The sequence below is a fragment of the Schistocerca americana genome, chromosome 2, assembly GCF_021461395.2.
Source record: "Schistocerca americana isolate TAMUIC-IGC-003095 chromosome 2, iqSchAmer2.1, whole genome shotgun sequence".
Taxonomy (NCBI): Eukaryota; Metazoa; Arthropoda; class Insecta; order Orthoptera; family Acrididae; genus Schistocerca; species Schistocerca americana.
The window spans coordinates 638,440,878-638,464,924 of NC_060120.1; the positions used below are offsets into that span (position 1 = coordinate 638,440,878).

Below are 24,047 nucleotides of genomic sequence, written 5' to 3' on the forward strand. Positions count from 1 at the left end.
GTCACCCCATGCCTCTATTTGTGCCCCAGCAGCGCGAGAAATTTCAAAAGACTGCGCAATGGATAGGACTTCATCTAGAGTCGGATTTACCAACTGAAGGGCACGTTGTCTAATTTCTTTGTTGGGCACCGACCGGATAATAGCATCCCATACCATGGAATCGGCAAAGGATTCTTTGTGACATCAGCAACAAATTGACACTTTCGACTGAGGCCATGAAGTTCAGCAGCCCAAGCGTGATACGATTGATGCGGTTGTTTTTGACAATGATAAAAGGCAACACAAGAGGCTACCACATGCGTTTGCTTTTGAAAATAGACAGACAGAAGTGAGCACATTTCAGCAATGGACAAAGACGCAGGATCTTTCAAAGGAGCCAATTGCGACAACAACCGATACATTTGAGGTGAAATCCATGAAAGGAACAGAGACTTACATGTTTGTTCGCCTGTGACATGAAATACCAAGAAGTGCTGTCGAAGACGTTTTTCATAATCAGACCAGTCTTCCGCTGTCTCATAAGGAGGAAAAGGAGGTATAGCCAACGACGAGAAACGCCCCGCATTTGATGCTGCAATGAAGTCGCGAATCGCTGATGTTAGAAGCATCTGCTGTTCAATGAGACCTTGCAATAGTTGCTCTACAGTAGCCATGGAAACCTGTGGGTCAACAATGAAAAGGAAAAATCCACTACCTCATCGCCAATTGTTATAATGTCAAGTTGAACACATATATTTCAAAACGACACAATACATGTAAGTCACTGAGTAAGTAGACAAAGTAAGACATGTGTACATGATAACGGTGAAATCAACACTGAGTCCAAGTCTGGTGGCTGCTGGCTGCTTGGCTGCTTAGGTGGCGCAGCTGCTGCATGGCTGGCAGACAGCACCACATATAGAGGACACTCGTAACTGCGTGGTGGCACTTTGAAAGATCGGCGAGTCACAACAGCCGTGTGTTAAAAAATCTATTTTAGTGTAACAGGTTTAATGTGGCACCTGGTACAATATCTAGTCACAGATATGTGATAATGTGTATCTCTGTGGTCTTATGTTTTATGTTACTATATTTGGGTGTCTAAATGTTTTTCTTCCTCTGTTATGTTCTATATGTTGGTATTGGAGGAGTCTGTAGAGCTGAAGTCCTCATCTGAATTAAACCAGTCCTCTTTGACATCTGTTACAATGCTTGTAAGGTCTCATCTGTTTATAGATGGTGTGTTCTGTTTTGGAAATGTGATCTATTCATTCATTTAGTTGTCGCCATTTGTGTCAATCCCTGAGTGTTGTAATGTTTCCATTGTAATTCCTGTTATGTTTCACCATACATGTGAGTACTGCTCACTGTACAGCACAATTTGTTCAGGGGATCCATTGTCAGCACATCACCGGTTACTGTAGAAAGAAAGTGAGTAGAACGGGTTGCTAAATCAGTTTAAGAGCTTTCAATATATGTATACATAAGTTTACAGTAAAGGGTCTGATGGGATCAAATCCGAATAATGGGATGCCAATTCAGTGTTACTGCACATAGAAGTAACACTTCTAAGAAATATGATAAGAATTTCAAGTCAATGGTATATGAAGGCTGTTGCACTATCTTATTGAATCACATGTTTCTGATCCATGTTCATCAGAAAGCTCATTAAATTTTTGTCCAGTGAAAGTTCCGTAACACTGAAATTGGTTATGTATTGCCTACAGGCTTCAAGTGTTGCCTGTTGTTGATATTTCATTATAGATTTCCCTTTTATCTGTTCTGCAATTAACACCTGATTAGCCTTGTTCCTTCAACTACTTCAACTCTTTTGGATGAAGGATACCTGATTCTGAAAGATAGCTTTTCTGTAACTATATCTCTCTCTGTTGTTACTTTGAAAGCATATTTTTGTCTGTCCATAGTTATAATTTTCTAATGACTGCATCAATAAAAAAAGAAACTTTAATATTGTAACTGGAGAGGCAGCATGTCCTTTCACTTACCGTTTGCTACTGCATCCACTAAAGCATTCATCAACAATCATATCTGGTTATTTTCACACCTCTGAACATTTTCCTACTTGATGGGATCTGTGGAACATGATGACTGAATGAATTTATGGTGTAAGGGAAATTATCATTATTCCCTGTAGCCTTAATGTAATGTGACACATGGATGTAGTTTTTAAAGGGCTTCACATTTCTTACCTGTAAACATTATCCTTCATGTTGAGATAACAGGTTGCCATTTTATGGGTGTGTATGTGAAAAATATTACATTAGGTAGACTGACTAGCACAATTAATGCAGTTTAGTGTAGCTTTATTATATATACATATATACAATATTTAAGTTACAAAGATGTTCTTCTGTGATTCTCATACTGTGAAAAATGGAAGCTCTTAACATGACCTTAAAGGTAAGTTACAAATAAGCTGAAAATTTAATGTCTTTCCAGTCTGTCACTGCTGTATGGTGAAAATACAATGAAGTATTACAGACTGATGTATTGACATTTAGTTCCAAAAATATTTGTTCTTGTTTACTGAGGTCAGCAACATGGAGTGGAGAGCAGTTGAACACATTCCAGTCAATGATAGTTGTAGATGATTGCAAAAAAGTCCCAGTTTTAACTTCTTCACAAATGTCATGCAGCTCACAGCTATAGCTTCATTGTATGTACCAATATTGAAATTCCTTATAAAAAGATAATCCTGGCATTGCACTGGAACAAAATAAATGATGTAAAGAATAGGACAGATATATTAAAACTCTGATTTGCTGCCTTGTAAAGAGCAGGTGTCTATATATGTCAACAGCAGATAAAAACTGAAATGACAATAGAGTCTATGGTCCTCAGTTGGTTTTATAGCCAAACACAATATTAATCATGGAAAGACATTTTGATAGTCACTGTTAGGGTTTGTACGCAATGGCTTTGAAGGGAATATGTCAGTCACACAACCTGTAGGAGAGATTTATTGAATACAAGAATCAACAGCAGAAATTTGCTGGAGGCATGCAGTAGGTCTTGAAATGCATGCTCATAAATAACGAGGCAAGACACACAACAGTAGCGATGGAAGCAACCACTACTGCCATTGTCCCTCACAGTTTTAATCTGCCAATGCTGATTTGCTGTTGCATGTTCTGAATTTCTGGATTAAGAACAGTCAGTTTATATTTGCAGATGTATAGTTTTGATTCAGTTTTAAAATTGAAATAACTGTTTTATAATATTGCACAAGTTAACAATAATACTACTATTTTATGCTTTAAAGATAGGTATAAACAAAAACATCACAAAATGTTGTAGATTTCTGCAGCAAATAGTATCACTCACTTTGTTTTGTGTAAAGTCATCCAGATCTGATATGAGATTTCAGATAATAACAGAAGACAGGCCTTATTCAGATCATTTTGAGTAAAGGGGCTGCAATCTTTCTTTGTCTTCTGGTGGAAATATTTATTGTCACAGCAATTCCTACTGTCTGTCACAGTTTCTTCTACATACAAGTATATGGAACAAAGGCACTTTGGAAATGGTGTGCTGACATTTTCAGCTGTTTGTACTCTTTCTCGCCACTGAAGGTCCTAACTGCAGCTAATGTCAGTATCTATGGGCCTGGTACAAACTGTGGAGTGGTACCCAGTCTCCATCAGCATTGATTTGTTGTGACTTCTTCTTTATTTTCATGTATACAGAATCACTGTAGTTGTCATACTAGAAAAGAAGAAAATATTAAATGAAACAAATTGGTTGTATTGAATCTAGTAAGACTATTTACAACAAACCTTAAAAAGGTAATTTTAAGTATTGATTGCAATGCAGCAATGAAAGAAATGTGTTTAAAGCTTCTATTTACTTGTGTATAAAAGCTGAAGGATAGTAAACAAATGCAGTAATGGAAAGCCCTTGAAGGAATGTAAATAATGGAAGGAATAAAGGCAAGAAATCACTCTATAATTGAGGAAAGAAGAGTTAAAACATTGCTGAGATTTTGGATGAAGTCTTTCTTGAGTGGTAACTAGTATAAAATAAATATATGAAAACACTGAATTTTGTGGTTACATTGTTGCCACCAACCATATTTCACTAGCACTACAGTGTTACTGGGGTGACTGGTTGTATCAAGAAGAGTGGATGAAAGAAGAAAGGAGATAGGGAGGGGGAGGAATGGTTGGAGGGAAGAATTACTGACAGGTGGGAGGGAAAGGCAGCAAGTGCACAGAATAGGAATGTAGCACCAGTGGGCCTACTCTAGTACATGCAAAGTGAATTGCTTATTTTACATAATTACACAGAAGTATGGACTAGGAGGGGAAGATAGAATAGAGGAAGAGGATGGCTCCAGAGTGGAGGGTGAGAATGTCGAATGAATGAAGTGGGGCACATAGAGACAGGAGGAGATGTGTGTGGAACAGGAGTTAATAGAAATTGGGGCCAGGAGAATTAAAGGATGTTGTAAGGGCAATTCTCATCTATATTATTCCTGGAATCTGGCATAATGGGGTGAGGTTGGGGATAGGACAGGGGTGGAGAATGATTTCGGTGACATGAGTTGTAAAGCAGCAACTGAAGTGAAACATGCCATACTCAGAAATGTTTTCCACCTCTGGACTGTCGGTCCAGCTCTCAGACACAGTCAAGCTGTGACCACCCATTCAGATGGACAGCAGGTTTGTTGGTCACATAAAAGGCTGTGCAAAAGCTGCAGCAGAGCTATTATATGATATGACTACTTTCGCATATGGCCTTACCTCTAACAGGAGAGGACGTTCTTGTGACAGACCTGGGATATGGTGTGCTGGTTGGGTGCACTGGTCAGGTCTTCCATCTCCATTTTTCACAGGTGTTTGGTCCATGTAGCAAGGGACTGAGATAATATGTGGCAGAAGGATGGACCAGGGTGTTGCACACATTGAATGAGTAGTGGGATACGACCTAGAGAGAGGTGCTCCAAGAACTGTTGATAGTGTGTTCCACATTTCTTGGTATGGTGATAAGGTGTTGAAGCTCTCGTGAAGGATATGGTTAAGATGTTTCAGTATGGGATGATGCTGGGTTGTGAGGTAGGGTGCCCTTTGCAGCTGATTAGTGGGTGTAATTGAAGGAAATTTGCCGGCCGTGGTGGTCTAGCGGTTCTGGCGCTGCAGTCCGGAACCACGGGACTGCTACGGTCGCAGGTTCGAATCCTGTCTCGGGCATGGGTGTGTGTGATGTCCTTAGGTTAGTTAGGTTTAAGTAGTTCTAAGTTCTAGGGGACTTATGACCTAAGATGTTGAGTCCCATAGTGCTCAGAGCCATTTGAACCATTTTTTTGAAGGAAATTTGGCGCAGTAATCACCTACAATAGTACATCCAATGTAGTTAGATTTATGGATTCTAAGAAGCTTGTACAAGTTTGATATATGGAGGTTGGTGGGAAGAAGTAATTATAGTAAGGAGGGGGATGTATTTGGGACAGAAGTTCTGGGATGGGCCTAAGGATTTGAGTAGTAGGGTTTGGTAATTATACTGGACATCTGGTGTGAGGTTACTGGGGCTGCGGGTGTAAGAATCAGAGAGTTGGCAGATATGTTCTATCAGGTAATCGGTAGCATTCATCATAACAAGCCTTTTTCCACAGGGAGGATGATTAGATTGGGGTCTATCTGAAGTTGTGGATATCTGTTCTGACATATCTATTCAACAGCTCAATCCCACAGAAAGGTCTCACCTTCAGACCCACACCCAAGTTCTGTCATTGAATACTCATCAAAGACACACTCTAGATATGTTTGTATTAACAAGAAAGGACATGTGAAGGGTGGTTGAGGCTAAGTTAGAGGTAAGAAATTTCTGAAAGGTAACCTCAGTGTGATTTAGGTAGGAGTGGGGGAGGGTCACTGTTAGACAAAAGTATGAACTGAGAGATGCAAGATTCACTTTGAGGGGACTGGTGGCAAAAAAATGTTTCCACTGTAGGACTCAGGAAAACAGTGTGTCTTTGATGAGTAAACAATGACTGAACTTGTGTGGGGGGCTGAAGGTGAGACCTTTTGGGGGATTGAGTTGTTTGGTAGGGTTCTTGGTTTTGTGTGGTACTGGAAGGTGAAATGTAACAAGGTGGAATACCTCCACTTCCTATAATCCCACTCCTAACATAAATACTACTTTTTTATCTCATCCTCTCTCTACATATGCAATACATATGTCATGTACATATGAAATCTTAGAACTCTTATCTGAGCTGTATTTTTCAAAACCTTGTTATTCAGTGTACAGTTTACAGGCTACTGACAACAACAGTTTAAATAGTTTGCAAGGAAAAATTTTATTTGAAAATATATTGAAAATTTACAATTTGTGCAAGTCATATCCCCTTCAAAATTCAAATCTGTTAATAATTGTTTGTTTTATGATAGACTTATTTTATCCTTCACCAGAACTTCAACACCTTATCACCATACCAAGAAATGAGGAACACACTACCCACAGTCCTTGGAGCACCTCTCTCTAGGTGATATCCTACTACTCACTCAATGTACGCAATACCCTGGTCCATCCTTCTGCCACATATAATCTCAACCCCTTGCTACATGGGTCAAACACCTGTGAAAAATGGAGGTGGAAGACCTAACCAGTGCATTCCCATCTTTCTAATGAACATGTTATATTTTCTGAACTGTATGTTTCAAAAGTCGTCTTTATTTAAAATTGTCAGTGTCTAGAACATTCAAATCCTAAAATTTAATACTTTCAAAAATCCAGTGTTATAATATTGTAGCCCTGATTTTTCTGATTCCAAAAATTTGTAATTTTTCTAGAATAACATTTCAGTTAATGATATATTTCAATTATAAAATGTGAGTTTATAGAAAAGTCTTGGTGTACTTTGATAAATCCCAGTGCACACCCAAATTTTCACAACATAAACTGATCGTTTATACAATTTTAAAGACATTGAGCCAACTGTTAACCAGAAAGCATCTGTGCCTAATGTGTATCTGTATTCTAAGCTTCTCCTGTCTTTTGTGTTAAAAATGTAATAACTGCATAATTTACCATTTGTAAAAACTAAGCTGCATTCACCTTTAAATAGGTGCTGTGCTCAAAACCACAGCCAGTCTGCACTGAGCTTTCAGAGTACAGTCTCTATGATAGTTAGTCCCTGATTAGTCTTTAACATGTTAACTTATGTGCCAGTTTGAGTCGGTCTGCATCAAGCTACTGAAGAGTACAGTAACTATGCTAGCCATGTGTTAAGCAAAATTGTAAGGGTACAGATACTGATCCTATACTTGAAGGATCAAATCTACCCTTACATTCTTTTGCTACAGTGTGGTGACATCGCTGACAAAAAAGCCCCATTGTTCTAAAATGGGTGGACTGGTGCCTGGAGATCTTACGGTGTGAAAGAGTGAGTCAGTGGAGGTGGAGCATGCTTACGGGACAGATGTAAAAAGCCTGCACCTCCCATGATCATGCATAAAATTGTAAGATTTTATTGGTATTTGCACCAGAGTTCAAGCATGAGTAGAATGCATACATGTGCGGGCAAATTTAGAATCCTGAAGTTCAGGATTATACTTCATATCTGAGAGAATTGTTATGTAATGAAAAGGTGATTATACAGTAATGGACTGGCAATGGTAAACACAAACAAGCACATGATAAATGAGTGACTGCAATTGTAGTGTGAATGCAATCTGAACAAGTAGGGATATGTTACTTGAATTTAAAGTGGAATAAAATAAATGTATCATTCAAAGGTGTTTACACATTAAAAACTCTGCATTATTAATAGAATTTTTTGGAAGGAACAGAATCACAGAATAGTGTAGGGAAATAGATAGAGCACATATCGTAAGCTTATGTAGGAACTTCAGTTACTGGTGCATTTACCTTGGGTGTAAGTTCACCCTTTATAACTGGCTTCTTATTAATGACTGTGTCATATTTTTCTAACTAGCTGGATTACAGCAAGTATTAATTAACTATACTAATGGAAAAAAAATCACAGCTATGTACCTTTTTGTGTGGAAAACATGTACTGGTGTCAGTCACGTTTTAATTTATAGCAAAATCTACAACACTAATTCCATTGCTGTTGTTGTTGTTGTGGTCTTCAGTCCCTAGACTGGTTTGATGCAGCTCTCCATGCTAATCTATCCTGTGCAAGCTCCTTCATCTCCCAGTACCTACTGCAACTGACATCCTTCTGAATCTGCTTAGTGTATTCATCTCTTGGTCTCCCTCTATGATTTTTACCCTCCACACTGCCCTCCAATGCTAAATTTGTGATCCCTTGATGCCTCAGTACATGTCCTACCAACCGATCCCTTCTTCTAGTCAAGTTGTGCCACAAACTTCTCTTCTCCCCAATCCTATTCAATACCTCCTCATTAGTTACGTGATCTACCCACCTAATCTTCAACATTCTTCTGTAGCACCACATTTCGAAAGCTTCTATTCTCTTCTTGTCCAAACTATTTATTGTCCATGTTTCACTTCCATACATGGCTACACTCCATACAAATACTTTCAGAAACGACTTCCTGACACTTAAAACTATACTAGATGTTAACAAATTTCTCTTCTTCAGAAATGCTTTCCTTGCCATTGCCAGTCTACATTTTATATCCTCTCTACTTCAACCATCATCAGTTATTTTACTCCCCAAATAGCAAAACTCCTGTACTACTTTAAGTGTCTCATTTCCTAATCTAGTTCCCTCAGAATCACCCGACTTAATTCGACTACATTCCATTATCCTCATTTTGCTTTTGTTGATGTTCATCTTATATCCTCCTTTCAACACACTGTCCATTCCATTCAACTGCTCTTCCAAGTCCTATGCTGTCTCTGACAGAATTACAATGTCATCGGCGAACCTCAAAGTTTTTATTTCTTCTCCCTGGATTTTAATACCTACTCCGAATTTTTCTTTTGTTTCCTTTACTGCTTGTTCAATATACAGATAGAATAACATTGGGGAGAGGCTACAACCCTGTATCACTCCCTTCCCAACCACTGCTTCCCTTTCATGCCCCTTGACTCTTATAACTGCCATCTGGTTTCTGTACAAATTGTAAATAGCCTTTCGCTCCCCGTATTTTACCCCTGCCACCTTTAGAATTTGAAAGAGAGTATTACAGTCAACATTGTCAAAAGCTTTCTCTAAGTCTACGAATGCTAGAAACGTAGGTTTGCCTTTCCTTAATCTTCATTCTAAGATAAGTCGTAAGGTCAGTATTGCCTCACGTGTTCCAACATTTATACAGAATCCAAACTGATCTTCCCCGAGGTCTGCTTCTACCAGTTTTTCCATTCATCTGTAAATAATTCGCATTAGTATTTTACAGCTGTGACTTATTAAACTGATAGCTCGGTAATTTTCACATCTGTCAACATCTGCTTTCTTTCGGATTGGAATTATTATATTCTTCTTGAAGTCTGAGTGTATTTCGCCTGTCTCATACAGCTTGCTCACCAGATGGTAGAGTTTTGTCAGGACTGGCTCTCCCAAGGCCGTCAGTAGTTCCAATGGAATGTTGTCTACTCCCGGGGCCTTGTTTCGACTCAGGTCTTTCAGTGCTCTGTCAAACTCTTCACGCAGTATCGTATCTCCCATTTCATCTTCATCTACATCCTCTTCCATTTCCATAATATTGTTCTCATGTACATCGCCCTTGTATAGACCCTCTATATACTCCTTCCATCTTTCTGCTTTCCCCTCTTTGCTTAGAACTGGGTTTCCATCTGAGCTCTTGATATTCATACAAGTGGTTCTCTTTTCTCCAAAGGTCTCTTTAATTTTCCTGTAGGCTGTATCTATCTTACCCCTAGTGAGATAAGCCTCTATATCCTTACATTTGTCCTCTAGCCATGCCTGCTTAGCCATTTCGCACTTCCTGTCGATCTCATTTTTGAGACGTTTGTATCCCTTTTTGCCTGCTATATTTACTGCATTTTTATATTTTCTCCTTTCATCAATTAAATTCAATATTTCTTCTGTTAGCCAAGGATTTCTGCTAGCCCTTGTCTTTTTACCTACTTGATCCTCTGCCGCCTTCACTACTTCATCCCTCAGAGCTACCCATTCGTCTTCTACTGTATTTCTTTCTCCCATTTCTGTCAATTGTTCCCTTATGCTCTCATTGAAACTCTGTACAACCTCTGGTTCTTTCAGTTTATCCAGGTCCCATCTCCTTAAATTCCCATCTTTTTGCAGTTTCTTCAGTTTTAATTTACAGTTCATAACCAATAGATTGTGGTCAGAGTCAACATCTGCCCCTGGAAATGTTCTACTATTTAAAACCCGGTTCCTAAATCTCTGTCTTACCATTATATAATCTGTCTGATACCTTTTAGTATCTCCAGCATTCTTCCATGTATACAACCTTCTTTTATGATTCTTGAACCAAGTGTTAGCTATGATTAAGCTATGCTCTGTGCAAAATTCTACCAGACGGCTTCCTCTTTCATTTCTTAGCCCCAATCCATATTCACTTACTATGTTTCCTTCTCTCCCTTTTCCTACTGTCGAATTCCAGTAACCCATGACTTTTAAATTTTTGTCTCCCTTCACTACCTGAATAATTTCTTTTATCTCATCATACATTTCTTCAATTTCTTCGTCATCTGCAGAGCTAGTTGGCATATAAACTTGTACTACTGTAGTAGGCATGGGCTTCATGTCTATCTTGGCCACTATAATACGTTCACTATGCTGTTTGTAGTAGCTTACCCACATGCCTATTTTTTTTATTCATTATTAAACCTACTCCTGCATTACCCCTATTTGATTTTGTATTTATAACCCTGTATTCACCTGACCAGTAGTCTTGTTCCTCCTGCCACCGAACTTCACTAATTCCCACTATATCTAACTTTAACCTATCCATTTCCCTTTTTAATTTTTCTAACCTACCTGCCCGATTAAGGGATCTGACATTCCACGCTCCGATCCATAGAATGCCAGTTTTCTTTCTCCTGATAATGACGTCCTCCTGTCTAGTCCCTGCCTGGAGATCCGAATGGCGGACTATTTTACCTCCGGAATATTTTACCCAAGAGGACGCCATCATCATTTAACCATACAGTAAAGCTGCATGCCCTTGGGAAAAATTACGGCTGTAGTTTCCCCTTGCTTTCAGCCGTTCGCAGTACCACAACAGCAAGGCCGTTTTGGTTAATGTTACAAGGCCAGATCAGTCAATCATCCAGACTGTTGCCCCTGCAACTACTGAAAAGGCTGCTGCCCCTCTTCAGGAACCACACATTTGTCTGGCCTCTCAACAGATACCTTTCCGTTGTGGTTGCACCTACGGTATGGCTATCTGTACCGTTGAGGCACGCAAGCCTCCCCACCAGCGGCAAGGTCCATGGTTCATGGGGGGGGGGGGGGGGGGGGGGCTAATTCCATTATCATTTGATATTTCATGGTGGCTACGTCTTCCTATAGTTGGCTGATAGGCCTCTTCTTTTCCTATTTTTGCATTCAAGTCTTCTATTAAGATCTTAACATCATGTTTGGGAGCCTGATCTACTGCTCTACCTTGCTATGAAACTCATTCTTCCATTGTTTATCTGCCTCCTCTGTGGGTGCATGTACTTTTATAATCGTTATGTTGAAAAATTTTCTCCTTAATCTTAACATGGACATCTATTCATTGATTGGTTCAAAGTACATCACAGTACGTTTCAGTTCTTTAGCGACCACAAAGCCTGTTCCAGAGGTATTCGTCCTCCTGCAACTACAGAAGACAGTGAAATTTCCTGAGTCCATTGTATCACTTCCCTTCCACAAAATTTCCCAGAGAGTCAATAGTTTTATACCATAGTTGTTTACTTGTGCTAGCCGCTGACATAGGGCTCCAGCTTGGTATAGGCTCCACACATTCCACGTGCTATGTAAATATCTCATATCCTTTTTATTGCTGAGGTCATCATCAAAAAATCTGGCCAGATTATTCCTTCATCTACATCTACATTTACATGGATACTCTGCAAATCACATTGAAATTCCTGACATAGGGTTCATTGAATGACCTACACAATTCTCTATTATTCCAGTCTCGTATAACATGCAGAAAGAATGAACACCTATATCTTTCTGTACGATCTCTGATTTTCCTTATTTTATCATGGTGATCATTCCTCCCTGTGTAGGTCGGTGTCAACAAAATATTTTGGCATTCAGAGGAGGAAGTTGGTGATTGGAATTTCGTGAGAAGATTCCGTCACAACGAAAAATGCCTTTCCTTTAATGATGTCCAATCCAAATGTTGTATAATTTCTGTGACACTCTCTCCCATATTTCGTGATAATACAAAATGTGCTGCCTTTCTTTGAACTTTTTTGATGTACGCCATCAGTCCTACCTGGTAAGGATCCCACACCATGCAGCAGTATTCTAAAAGTGGATGGACAAGTGTAGTGTAGGCAGTCTCCATAGTAGGTCTGTTAGATTTTCTAAGTGTCCTGCCAATAAAATGCAGTCTTTGGTTAGCCTTCCCCACAACATTTTTTATGTGTTCCTTCCAATTTAAGTTGTTCATAATTGTAATACCTAGGTATTTAGTTGAATTTACTGCTTTTAGTTTAGACTGATTTTTCATGTAACCGAAGTTAACGAGTTTCTTTTAGCACTCATGTGGATGACCTCACACTTTTCGTTATTTAGGATCAACTACCACTTTTCACACCATTCAGATATCTTCTCTATATCATTTTGCAGTTTGTTTTGCTCTTCTGATGCCTTTTTTGTTGATAAATGACAGTGTCATCTGCAGACAACTGAAGATGGCTGCTCAGATTGTCTCCCTAATCATTTATATAGACAAGGAATGGCAAAGGGCCTGTAACACTAACTTGGGGAACACCAGAAATCACTTCTGTTTTACTTGATGACTTTCCATCAATTACTACTAAATGTGACCTCTCTGACAGGAAATCACAAATTCAGTCACATAACTGAGACAATATTCCATAAGTATGCAATTTCACTATGAGCCTCTTGTGTGGTATCATGTCAAAAGCCTTCCAGAAATCTGGAATATGGAATCGATCTGAAATCTCTTGTCAATAGCACTCAACACTTCATGTGAATAAAGAGCTAGCTTTGTTTCACAGGAACGATGTTTTCTAACCCCATGTTGACTGTGCATCAATAGACCATTTTCTTCGAGGTAATTCATAACGTTTGAACACAATATATTTTCCAAAATCCTGCTGCATATCAATGTTAATGATATGGGCCTGTAATTTAGTGGATTACTCCTACTAACTTTCTTGAATATTGGTGTGACCTATGCAACTTTCCCGTCTTTGGGTACAGATCTTTTGTCGAGCGAATGGTTGTATATGATTGTTAAGTATGGAGCTAATGCATCAGTATACTCCAAAAGGAACCTAATTGGTATACAGTCTGGACCAGAAGACTTGCTTTTATTGAGTAATTTAAGGTGCTTCAATACTCCCAGGATATTTACTTCTATGTTACTCATGTTGGCAGCTGTTCTCAATTTGAATTCTGGAATATTTACTTCGTCTTCTTTTGTGAAGGCATTTCAGAAGGCTGTGTTTAGTAACTCTGCTTTGGCAGCACTGTCTTTGACAGTATCTCCATTGCTATCGTGCAGAGAAGGCATTAATTGTTTCTTGCCGCTAACATACGACCAGAATCTCTTTGGATTTTCTGCCAGATTTTGAGACAAAGTTTTGTTATGGAAACTGTTATAAGCATCTCGCATTGAGGTCTGTGCTAAACTTTGAGCTTCTGTTAAAGATTGTCTATTTAAATTTGGCATGGTTGTTTCATTCATTCTGCAACAGTGTTCTAACCCGTTTTGTGTACGAAGGAGGATCAGTTCTGTCATTTGTTAATTTATTTTGTATAAATCTCTCAATTGCTGCAGATACTATTTCTTTGAATTCAAGCCACATCTGGTCTATACTTATATTATTAATTTGGAATGAGTGGAGATTGTCTCTCAGGAAGGCGTCAAGTAAATTTTTATCTGTTTTTTGAATAGGTATATTTTTTGCTTATTTTTATAGGGTTTGGGGATTACAATATTCAGTCTTGCTACGACAACCCTGTGTTCACAAATCAATGAATTGGTTTTGGTGCTCGTTATTAACTCAGGATTGTTTGTTGCTAAGAGGTCAAGTGTGTTTCCACAACCGTTTACTATTCATGTGGGCTCATGAACTAACTGCTCGAAATAATTTTGAGAGAATGCATTTAGCACAATTTTGAATGATATTTTATGCATACCTCTGGAACTGAACATGTATTTTCACCAACATATCAAGGGTAAATTAAAGCCACCACCAATTATTATCATATGAGTTGGTACGTGTTTGAAATCAAACTCAAGTTTTCTTTGAACCTTTCAGCAACTGTATCATCTGAATTGAGAGGTCAGTAAAAGGATCCAATTATTATTTTATTCTGGGTGCCAACAATGACCTCTGCCCATACTAACTCACAGGAAGTATCTACTTCAACTTTGCGACAAGTTAAACTACTTCTGACAGCAACAAACACACCACCGCCAACCGTGTTTAGCCTATCCTTTTGGAACACCGTTAGGTTCTTCTCAAAAATTTCAGCTGAGCTTATATCCGGCTTTAGCTAGCTTTCAGTGCCTATAACAATTTGAGCATCAGTGCTTTCTATTAGTGCTTGGAGCTTTACCAACACAGCTACAACAATTTACAACTGTTATACGAATGGTTCCTGCATCTGCGTTCTTCCTGTGTTAAGCCTGCACTCTTTGTGACTGAAGCCCTTCTTGTGTTTTTCCAAGACCCTCTAACCTAAAAATCTGCCCAGTCCACACCACACAGCCCCTGCAACCCATGTAGCCACCTCCTGCGTACTGTGGGCACCTGACCTATTCAGTGGAACCCGAAACCCAGCCACCCTTTGGTGCAAGTCGAGAACTGTCTGAGCCTCTGATTCGGACCCTCCACTTGGCTCTGTACCAGAGGTCGGCAATTGGTCCTGCTGACTATGCTGCAAATGGTCAGCTCTGCTTTCGTCTTGCAAGTAAGACTGGCAGCCTTTATCACTTCTGTTAGCTGGTCAAAACCAGAGAGAATCTCTTCTGATCCAAAGTGACACACATCATTGGTACCGATGTGAGCAACCACCTGCAGTTGGCTGCACCCTGTACTCTTCATGGCATCCAGGAGGACTCTTTCCACATCTGGAATGACTCCACTCGGTATGCACACGAAGTGTACATTGATTTTCTTATCCTTCTTGTCAGCCAAGTCCCTAAGGTACCACATAACGTGCCTAACATTGGAGTGCCCAACTACCAATAATCCCACCCTCTGTGATTGCCTGGATCTTGCAGGCTGAGTGGTTTCCTCTGAAACAGGGCAGGCAACAGCATTCCTTTGTTAGCATTTGCAACAATTGATTTTTACAGGAGAAGAATGTAATCTTCCACCCAACCATTTGAGGGGTTGCCCCCAAACAGCTCGCTGGGTAGCTGGCTCCATTTTCAGGGGAGCATCCTCAGCCTTTTTAGATTCTTCTACTGACTGCAAGGCAGTAGTTGACGGTTGGAGGCTCCTCTGCCTTTCTTCCAAGACATCTGCTCTTATACCTGCTGGTTTTGGTCTGTCCCATGTATTTTATTTCACTGGTACCCTCCATATCTGGAGAACATTCCCCCACCTGCCACCTGGGGAGGTACCTGATGGAGGACCAGCAACCCCACATGAGCAAAATTTATTACTATATATTAACTGTTTTTTTGTGTTATGATTTTTTTGGTTGGTGTATGTTCACTAATAAAAGCAGTAAGGTACTAGGGGCAGCTTAAATTTTGGCAACGCATGACAACAGTAAACTATTTAAAGCTTTGGATGCAGGTGTGGAGAGAAAAATAAGACACCAAAATAACACTGAATTGTTCAGTCTTTGGGGGTGTATCATAGGAAGAGTGGAATAAGTGCAAGAATAATTTTCAAACATTTAGTTACAATGTAACAATTACTATAAAAAAGAATAAGGAGCCAGCCCACAGAATGAGACAAATTGGTCAATCAAATGCCACATCACAATGAACAGCAGCCAGCAGTACAGCAGCCAACAACAGCAGAAAATATAGTACATAAGTGTTGCAAGCTGCTGTAGGTCATTAACAAAAAATATTGCTGTAGAAATAGTTTAACAGTGCAGCATAGGCAAGGAACTGAATAAAACTGAGTGTGAAGAAAATTGATGTTTCAGAAACATTAACATTGATAGAAATCACATAATATTCAGGAAACATAATAGTAACTTCAAAACTAAAAAAAATGGAGGAAAATTGATGATAGATAAGATAAAGGAGAGTGTCCCAGATTATAATGATTATCAGTCAAATATAGAGGAAGAGGAACAATGTTTATCAGAAAGTGAGGGGGAGGATCTGAGCAGTGCCCAGAATGAATTTTTCTTTGTAAATAGCATAGCACAGGAAAGCATGAGAAACTTAGCCAGACCCCAAGCAATAAAGGCAAGAAACATGGACTTCCCCAAAACAAAAGGGTGAGCAACTGTAGTAGTGAATAATGGTAGTGGATACAAAACATTTGCAGAAACACCAAAATTGAGGGTAGGAATCGGTTTCAATTTTGAACAAGTAATGAAAGCGCTGAGGGAAATATGCAAGAAACAAGAAGAAGTGTGGGAATGAAATATTAAAGAAATGACCAAGAACAAGACGAAATGCAGAAGGAACAGAAGGAAGATATGAAGGAAATGCTAAGGGAACAAAATGAAGAAATTAAAGAGAATGTAAAGGAAATGTTTAAAATGTGGGAGGAAAGGATGGATGAGATGATGTTTAACAAGAGGAAAAAGGAAATCAAGGAAAATTTGGGACAACAGCCCATAAAGATAGTAGAAGATAGAGGAACAAGAAACAGACAACGAGAATCTAGTAGTGTAGGGAGTGCAACAGACAATGCAAGATCGTGGAAAGCAATTGAGGGATACCAGAAAGGTGTTGCAAGAAATAAACCAAGAAAAAACCAAGACCCAGAGTAATAACATAAATTGCAAATTCAAGAAAGTGTAGGGGAGACAGTAGAACATCTCAATCAGCCTACTAACAACCATCTTGTTATCAGCCAGCCATTGGAAGTTTGTAACAAACAATCTACATAAGTCAAGATTCCTGTGAACATTGTGATGAAGGTCATGATCAACCAATACATTCTGAACCAAAACATGTGAGAAAACTGAATAAAAATGTGTTGTGTCTTAACTATGAAAAGAGGATGTGGATGCAATTATTGTATGTGGCACAAACAAAAGATTGTGATGATTTATGAAAGTTAAGGCAGAAGTATGCATTATGGGGAATGGCGTGAAAGACATTACATTTACAAGATGAACCTTGTGAAGGAACTAAGAAAAAATGTGTTGTGTTGAATCTGAACATCAGATATGGGTACAACATATGAAAGCTGCTTTTGCTGATGTGAAAACAGTATAAGAAGAACCAGTAATATGGAGACTAACAAAACTTGAAGTGTGTACTCTGATGGAACACAAATATTTAATTGCCAAGTGAACGAAGGTGTGAAAACAATGGCACAAAGAAGAATGTTCATGCAGCAGAAGTGAATAAAAAGGCTGCAGGAACTCATAATATGAAATACTGGACACAGGAGCACAAGAAAAAGAAGAAGGGAGCAGGAAGCATGAACACAGATGCAAAGGATGGAGGCTGAGAAGAGGGGTGGAACCAGCAGAGGACAAGAATTTGGGGAACATACAAGGATTTCAGAATTGGACCAATCTGAAACGCATATGGAGGAACCTTGAATTTACACTATTAAAAAAAAGTAACCAACAAAAAGACCTATTTGAAGAGGATATTTTATGTTGAAAGATAAGACAGGTATCCTATCTATAAATAAGGTTAAAGTATGTGGTCATGTGGCTAAATCGTGAGTTCTGTCAGGAAGAGAGCTATGTGCAAGAATAAACAACATGTATACAGAGTTACTGAAATCTGGAAATGAAATACTGAGTTTATTGGTTATTGAAATCAAAACAAAAATGAGCTGTAGGTGAATATGAGAAAACAATTAACTGTCAAGTAAGCAGAAGGAGAACCATACAAATGGACATTGTGTATAGTTTTCAAGACAAAGTTATTATAGGCTGCGACTGGCTGACAGAGCACAATGCAGATATAGATTTTGGGAAAATAAAATGAGGATATATGATGAAGAAAAGGAGAGAAAGGTAAAGATTAAGGAAGAAATAATAGCAGACAGAATACAAATTGTCCCTACATATACTGATAGGTAGTGTATGAAGAGAAAGTAGAAGAGGGAAGTTTAATAGATCTAATGGAAGTGATATATTCTAACTAGTGAGTAAGAAGCAAATGATCTTACACAGGAAGAAATAAAGGGGATTTCCAACATAGGGAGTGTAGTGGCTGGATTACTATCCCAATTAATCAAAAGGTTCAGGGAGGTTTCTGGAAAAAGACCAGGATTAATCAAAAGCCCATCATATCATACAAATTTAAAGTCTCATCAATCATATTTTAAGCTGCGTTATATGATTCCACAGGACAGTAAACAAGAGGATAATAGAACAAGAAACTAACAATTTCAAAAAAGTAAAACTTAAGTGTCAAACATGTGACTGTCAAGAATGAACTATGTTTGTGATATAGAATGCTTCTTTTAAGGACAATACTGTGTTTATTCTGATTGTTTTAGTGAACAATAGTCAATAGTAAAGAAGTGTAATATGTGTAAACTTGTGTTGTACATGATATTATTTTTTCTATTTGTGGTGTTTTTTCTTTTTCTCTTTGCAGTGGCATAAAATATTTAATTTATGTCTTATTCATTTTTACTGAATTTCAAAAGCTTTTATGTAACATGTAAAGGTATCTGATTTATAGATTTGGAGTCATACAGACACTTTTTTTCAGTTGAATACTTACCTGATTTGGGCTATTTGGCTAATGTGATCTGAAGAATTTTGAGAAATGTGTGCCTATGTATTTTCATTTAGCATCAACTTTAATATTTCATAAATTTTGATACAGACTGAAATGAAATGTAATTGTAATCTTCACTCACACATTGTGATGTGAACAATTTGGAGAGATGTGTTGATATGTGTTTCTCTTTCAACACAAACTTTTATATTTCACAAATTTGGAAATGGACTGCAACAAAATGTAATTGTAACTTTTAGTTTGATCTTTTTTAAAATGTGTTGCTATGTGTTTATCTTTCTGCAAGGATTTTATATGTCACGAAATTTGAAATGAATGTAATTGTAATTTGAAATTTGATCTTATCCTGCTTGAATAAGTCTATACATTATGAAATTATATATATATATATATATATATATATATATATACACCTAAAAACAAAGATGATGTGACTTACCAAACGAAAGCGCTGGCACGTCGATAGACACACAAACAAACACAAAATTCAAGCTTTCGCAACAAACTGTTGCCTACATCTACATCTACATCTACATCTACATCCATACTCCGCAAGCCACCTGACGGTGTGTGGCGGAGGGTACCTTGAGTACCTCTATTGGTTCTCCCTTCTATTCCAGTCTCGTATTGTTCGTGGAAAGAAGGATTGTCGGTATGCCTCTGTGTGGGCTCTAATCTCTCTGATTTTATCCTCATGGTCTCTTCGCAAGATATACGTAGGAGGGAGCAATATACTGTTTGACTCTTTGGTGAAGGTATGTTCTCGAAACTTTGGCAAAAGCCCGTACCGAGCTACTGAGCGTCTCTCCTGCAGAGTCTTCCACTGGAGTTTATCTATCATCTCCGTAACGCTTTCGCGATTACTAAATGATCCTGTAACGAAGCGCGCTGCTCTCCGTTGGATCTTCTCTATATCTTCTATCAACCCTATCTGGTACGGATCCCACACTGCTGAGCAGTATTCAAGCAGTGGGCGAACAAGCGTACTGTAACCTACTTCCTTTGTTTTCGGATTGCATTTCCTTAGGATTCTTCCAATGAATCTCAGTCTGGCATCTGCTTTACCGACGATCAACATTATATGATCATTCCATTTTAAATCACTCCTAATGCGTACTCCCAGATAATTTATGGTATTAACTGCTTCCAGTTGCTGACCTGCTATTTTGTAGCTAAATGATAAAGGATCTATCTTTCTGTGTATTCGCAGCACATTACACTTGTCTACATTGAGATTCAATTGCCATTCCCTGCACCATGCGTCAATTTGCTGCAGATCCTCCTGCATTTCAGTACAATTTTCCATTGTGACAACCTCTCGATACACCACAGCATCATCTGCAAAAAGCCTCAGTGAACTTCCGATGTCATCCACAAGGTCATTTATGTATATTGTGAATAGCAACGGTCCTATGACACTCCCCTGCGGCACACCTGAAATCACTCTTACTTCGGAAGACTTCTCTCCATTGAGAATGACATGCTGCGTCCTGTTATCTAGGAACTCCTCAATCCAATCACACAATTGGTCTGATAGTCCATATGCTCTTACTTTGTTCATTAAACGACTGTGGGGAACTGTATCGAATGCCTTGCGGAAGTCAAGAAACACGGCATCTACCTGTGAACCCGTGTCTATGGCCCTCTGTCTCGTGGACGAATAGTGCGAGCTGGGTTTCACATGACCGTCTTTTTCGAAACCCATGCTGATTCCTACAGAGTAGATTTCTAGTCTCCAGAAAAGTCATTATACTCGAACACAATACGTGTTCCAAAATTCTACAACTGATCGACGTTAGAGATATAGGTCTATAGTTCTGCACATCTGCTCGACGTCCCTTCTTGAAAATGGGGATGACCTGTGCCCTTTTCCAATCCTTTGGAATGCTACACTCTTCTAGAGACCTACGGTACACCGCTGCAAGAAGGGGGGCAAGTTCCTTCGCGTACTCTGTGTAAAATTGAACTGGTATCCCATCAGGTCCAGAGGCCTTTCCTCTTTTGAGTAATTTTAATTGTTTCTCTATCCCTCTGTCATCTATTTCGATATCTACCATTTTGTCATCTGTGCGACAATCTAGAGAAGGAACTACAGTGCAGTCTTCCACTGTGAAACAACTTTGGAAAAAGACATTTAGTATTTCGGCCTTTAGTCTGTCATCCTCTGTTTCAGTACCATTTTGGTCACAGAGTGTCTGGACATTTTGTTTTGATCCACCTACTGCTTTGACATAAGACCAAAATTTCTTAGGATTTTCTGCCAAGTCAGTACATAGAACTTTACTTTCGAATTCATTGAACGCCTCTCGCATAGCCCTCCTCAAACTACATTTCGCTTCTCGTAATTTTTGTTCGTCTGCAAGGCTTTGGCTATGTTTATGTTTGCTGTGAAGTTCCCCTTGCTTCCGCAGCAGTTTTCTAACTCGGTTGTTGTATCACGGTGGCTCTTTTCCATCTCTTACGATCTTGCTTGGCACATACTCATCTAACGCATTATGTACGAAAGTTTTGAACTTTGTCCACTGATCCTCAACACTATCTGTACTTGAGACAAAACTTTTGTGTTGAGCCAACAGGTACTCTGAAATCTGCTTTTTGTCACTTTTTCTAAACAGAAAAATCTTCCTACCCTTTTTAATATTCCTATTTACGGCTGAAATCATCGATGCCGTAACCGCTTTATGATCGCTGATTCCCTGTTCTGCGTTAACTTTTTCAAATAGTTCGGGTCTGTTTGTCACCAGAAGGTCTAATATGTTATCGCCACGAGTCGGTTCTCTGTTTAACTGCTCAAGGTAGTTTTCAGATAAAGCACTTAAAAATTTCACTGGATTCTTTGTCCCTGCCACCCGTTATGAACGTCTGAGTCTCCCAGTCTATATCCGGCAAATTAAAATCTCCACCCAGAACTATAACATGGTGGGGAAATCTACTCGAAATATTTTCCAAATTATCCTTCAGGTGCTCAGCCACAACAGCTGCTGAGCCAGGGGGCCTATAGAGACATCCAATTACCATGTCTGAGCCTGCTTTAACCGTGACCTTCACCCAAATCATTTCACATTTCGGATCTCCGTCAATTTCCTTCGATACTATTGCACTTCTTATCGCTATAAACACGCCTCCCCCTTCACTGTCCAGCCTGTCTCTGCAGTATACATTCCAATCTGAGTTTAGGATTTCATTACTATTTACCTATGGTTTCAGCCAACTTTCTGTCCCTAGTACTATATGAGCGTTGTGACCATTTATTAATGAGAGCAGTTCTGGGACCTTTCTGTAGACGCTCCTGCAGTTTACTATTAGCACATTAATATTGTTATTCCCTGTTGCATTTTGCTTACTCCTACCTTGCTGCGTCTCAGGAGGCATCTTGTCGGGCCTAGGGAGGGGATTCTCTAACCTAAAAAACCCCCATGTGCACTCCACACGTACTCCGCTACCCTTGTAGCCGCTTCCGGCATGTAGTGCACGCCTGACCTATTCAGGGGGACCCTACATTTCTCCACCCGATAGCGGAGGTCGAGAAATTTGCACCCCAGATCTCTGCAGAATCATCTGAGCCTCTGGTTTAAGCCTTCCACTCGGCTCCAAACCAGAGGACCGCGATCGGTTCTGGGAACGATACTACAAATAGTTAGCTCTGATTTCACCCCGCGAGCCTCATCAGGAAAGAGGGAAGGAGAGGGAAAGATGAAAGGATGTGGGTTTTAGGGAGAGGGTAAGGAGTCATTCCAATCCCGGGAGCGGAAAGACTTACCTCAGGGGGGAAAAGAGGACAGGTATACACTCGCACACACACTCATATCAATCCGCATATATATATATCTCTCAAAAAACAAAGATGATGTGACGAACCATACGAAAGCGCTGGCAAGTCGATAGAAACACAAACAGACACATACATACACACAAAATTCAAGCTTTCGCAACAAACTGTTGCCTCATCAGGAAAGAGGGAAGGAGAGGGAAAGACGAAAGGAAGTGGGTTTTAAGGGAGAGGGTAAGGAGTCATTCCAATCCTGGGAGCGGAAAGACTTACCTTAGGGGGAAAAAAGGACGGGTATACACTCGAACACACACACATATCCATCCACACATATACAGACACAAGCAGACATATTTAAAGACAAAGAGTTTGGGCAGAGATGTCAGTCGAGGCGGAAGTGCAGAGGCAAAGATGATGTTGAATGACAGGTGAGGTATCAGTGGCGGCAACTTGAAATTAGCAGAGACTGAGGCCTGGTGGGTAACGGGAAGAGAGGATATATTGAAGAGCAAGTTCCCATCTCCGGAGTTCGGATAGGTTGGTGTTGGTGGGAAGTATCCAGATAACCCGGATGGTGTAACACTGTGCCAAGATGTACTGGCCGTGCACCAAGGCATGTTTAGCCACAGAGTGATCCTCATTACCAACAAACACTGTCTGCCTGTGTCCATTCATGCGAATGGACAGTTTGTTGCTGGTCATTCCCACATAGAATGCATCACAGTGTAGGCAGGTCAGTTGGTAAGTCACGTGGGTGCTTTCACATGTGGCTCTGCCTTTGATCGTGTACACCTTCCGGGTTACAGGACTGGAGTAGGTGGTGGTAGGAGGGTGCATGGGACAGGTTTTACACCGGGGGCGGTTACAAGGATAGGAGCCAGAGGGTAGGGAAGGTGGTTTGGGGATTTCATAGGTATGAACTAACAGGTTACGAAGGTTAGGTGGATGGCGGAAAGACACTCTTGGTGGAGTGGGGAGGATTTCATGAAGGATGGCTCTCATTTCAGGGCAGGATTTGAGGAAGTCGTATCCCTGCTGGAGAGCCACATTCAGAGTCTGGTCCAGTCCTGGAAAGTATCCTGTCACAAGTGGGGCACTTTTGTGGTTCTTCTGTGGGGGATTCTGGGTTTGAGGGGATGAGGAAGTGGCTCTGGTTATTTGCTTCTGTACCAGGTCGGGAGAGTAGTTGCGGGATGCGAAAGCTGTTGTCAGGTTGTTGGTGTAATGGTTCAGGGATTCCAGACTGGAGCAGATTCGTTTGCCACGAAGACCTAGGCTGTAGGGAAGGGACCGTTTGATGTGGAATGGGT

The 24,047-nt window shown here is 39.7% G+C and overlaps 1 protein-coding gene across 1 annotated transcript in view; it reads right to left on the reverse strand.

The window, feature by feature from the left end:
• Positions 1-2,427: 2,427 nt before the first annotated feature.
• LOC124595367 (Down syndrome cell adhesion molecule-like protein Dscam2) overlaps positions 2,428-24,047 on the reverse strand; it is a 266,443-nt gene continuing 244,823 nt past the window's right edge. The window contains exons 18-19 of the mRNA XM_047134085.1: positions 3,325-3,705; positions 2,428-2,706 (exon numbers count right to left, since the gene is read on the reverse strand). Coding sequence (XP_046990041.1) covers positions 3,592-3,705 — 114 coding nt within the window. The 3' untranslated portion in view covers positions 2,428-2,706; positions 3,325-3,591. The remainder of the gene's footprint in view (positions 2,707-3,324; positions 3,706-24,047) is intronic.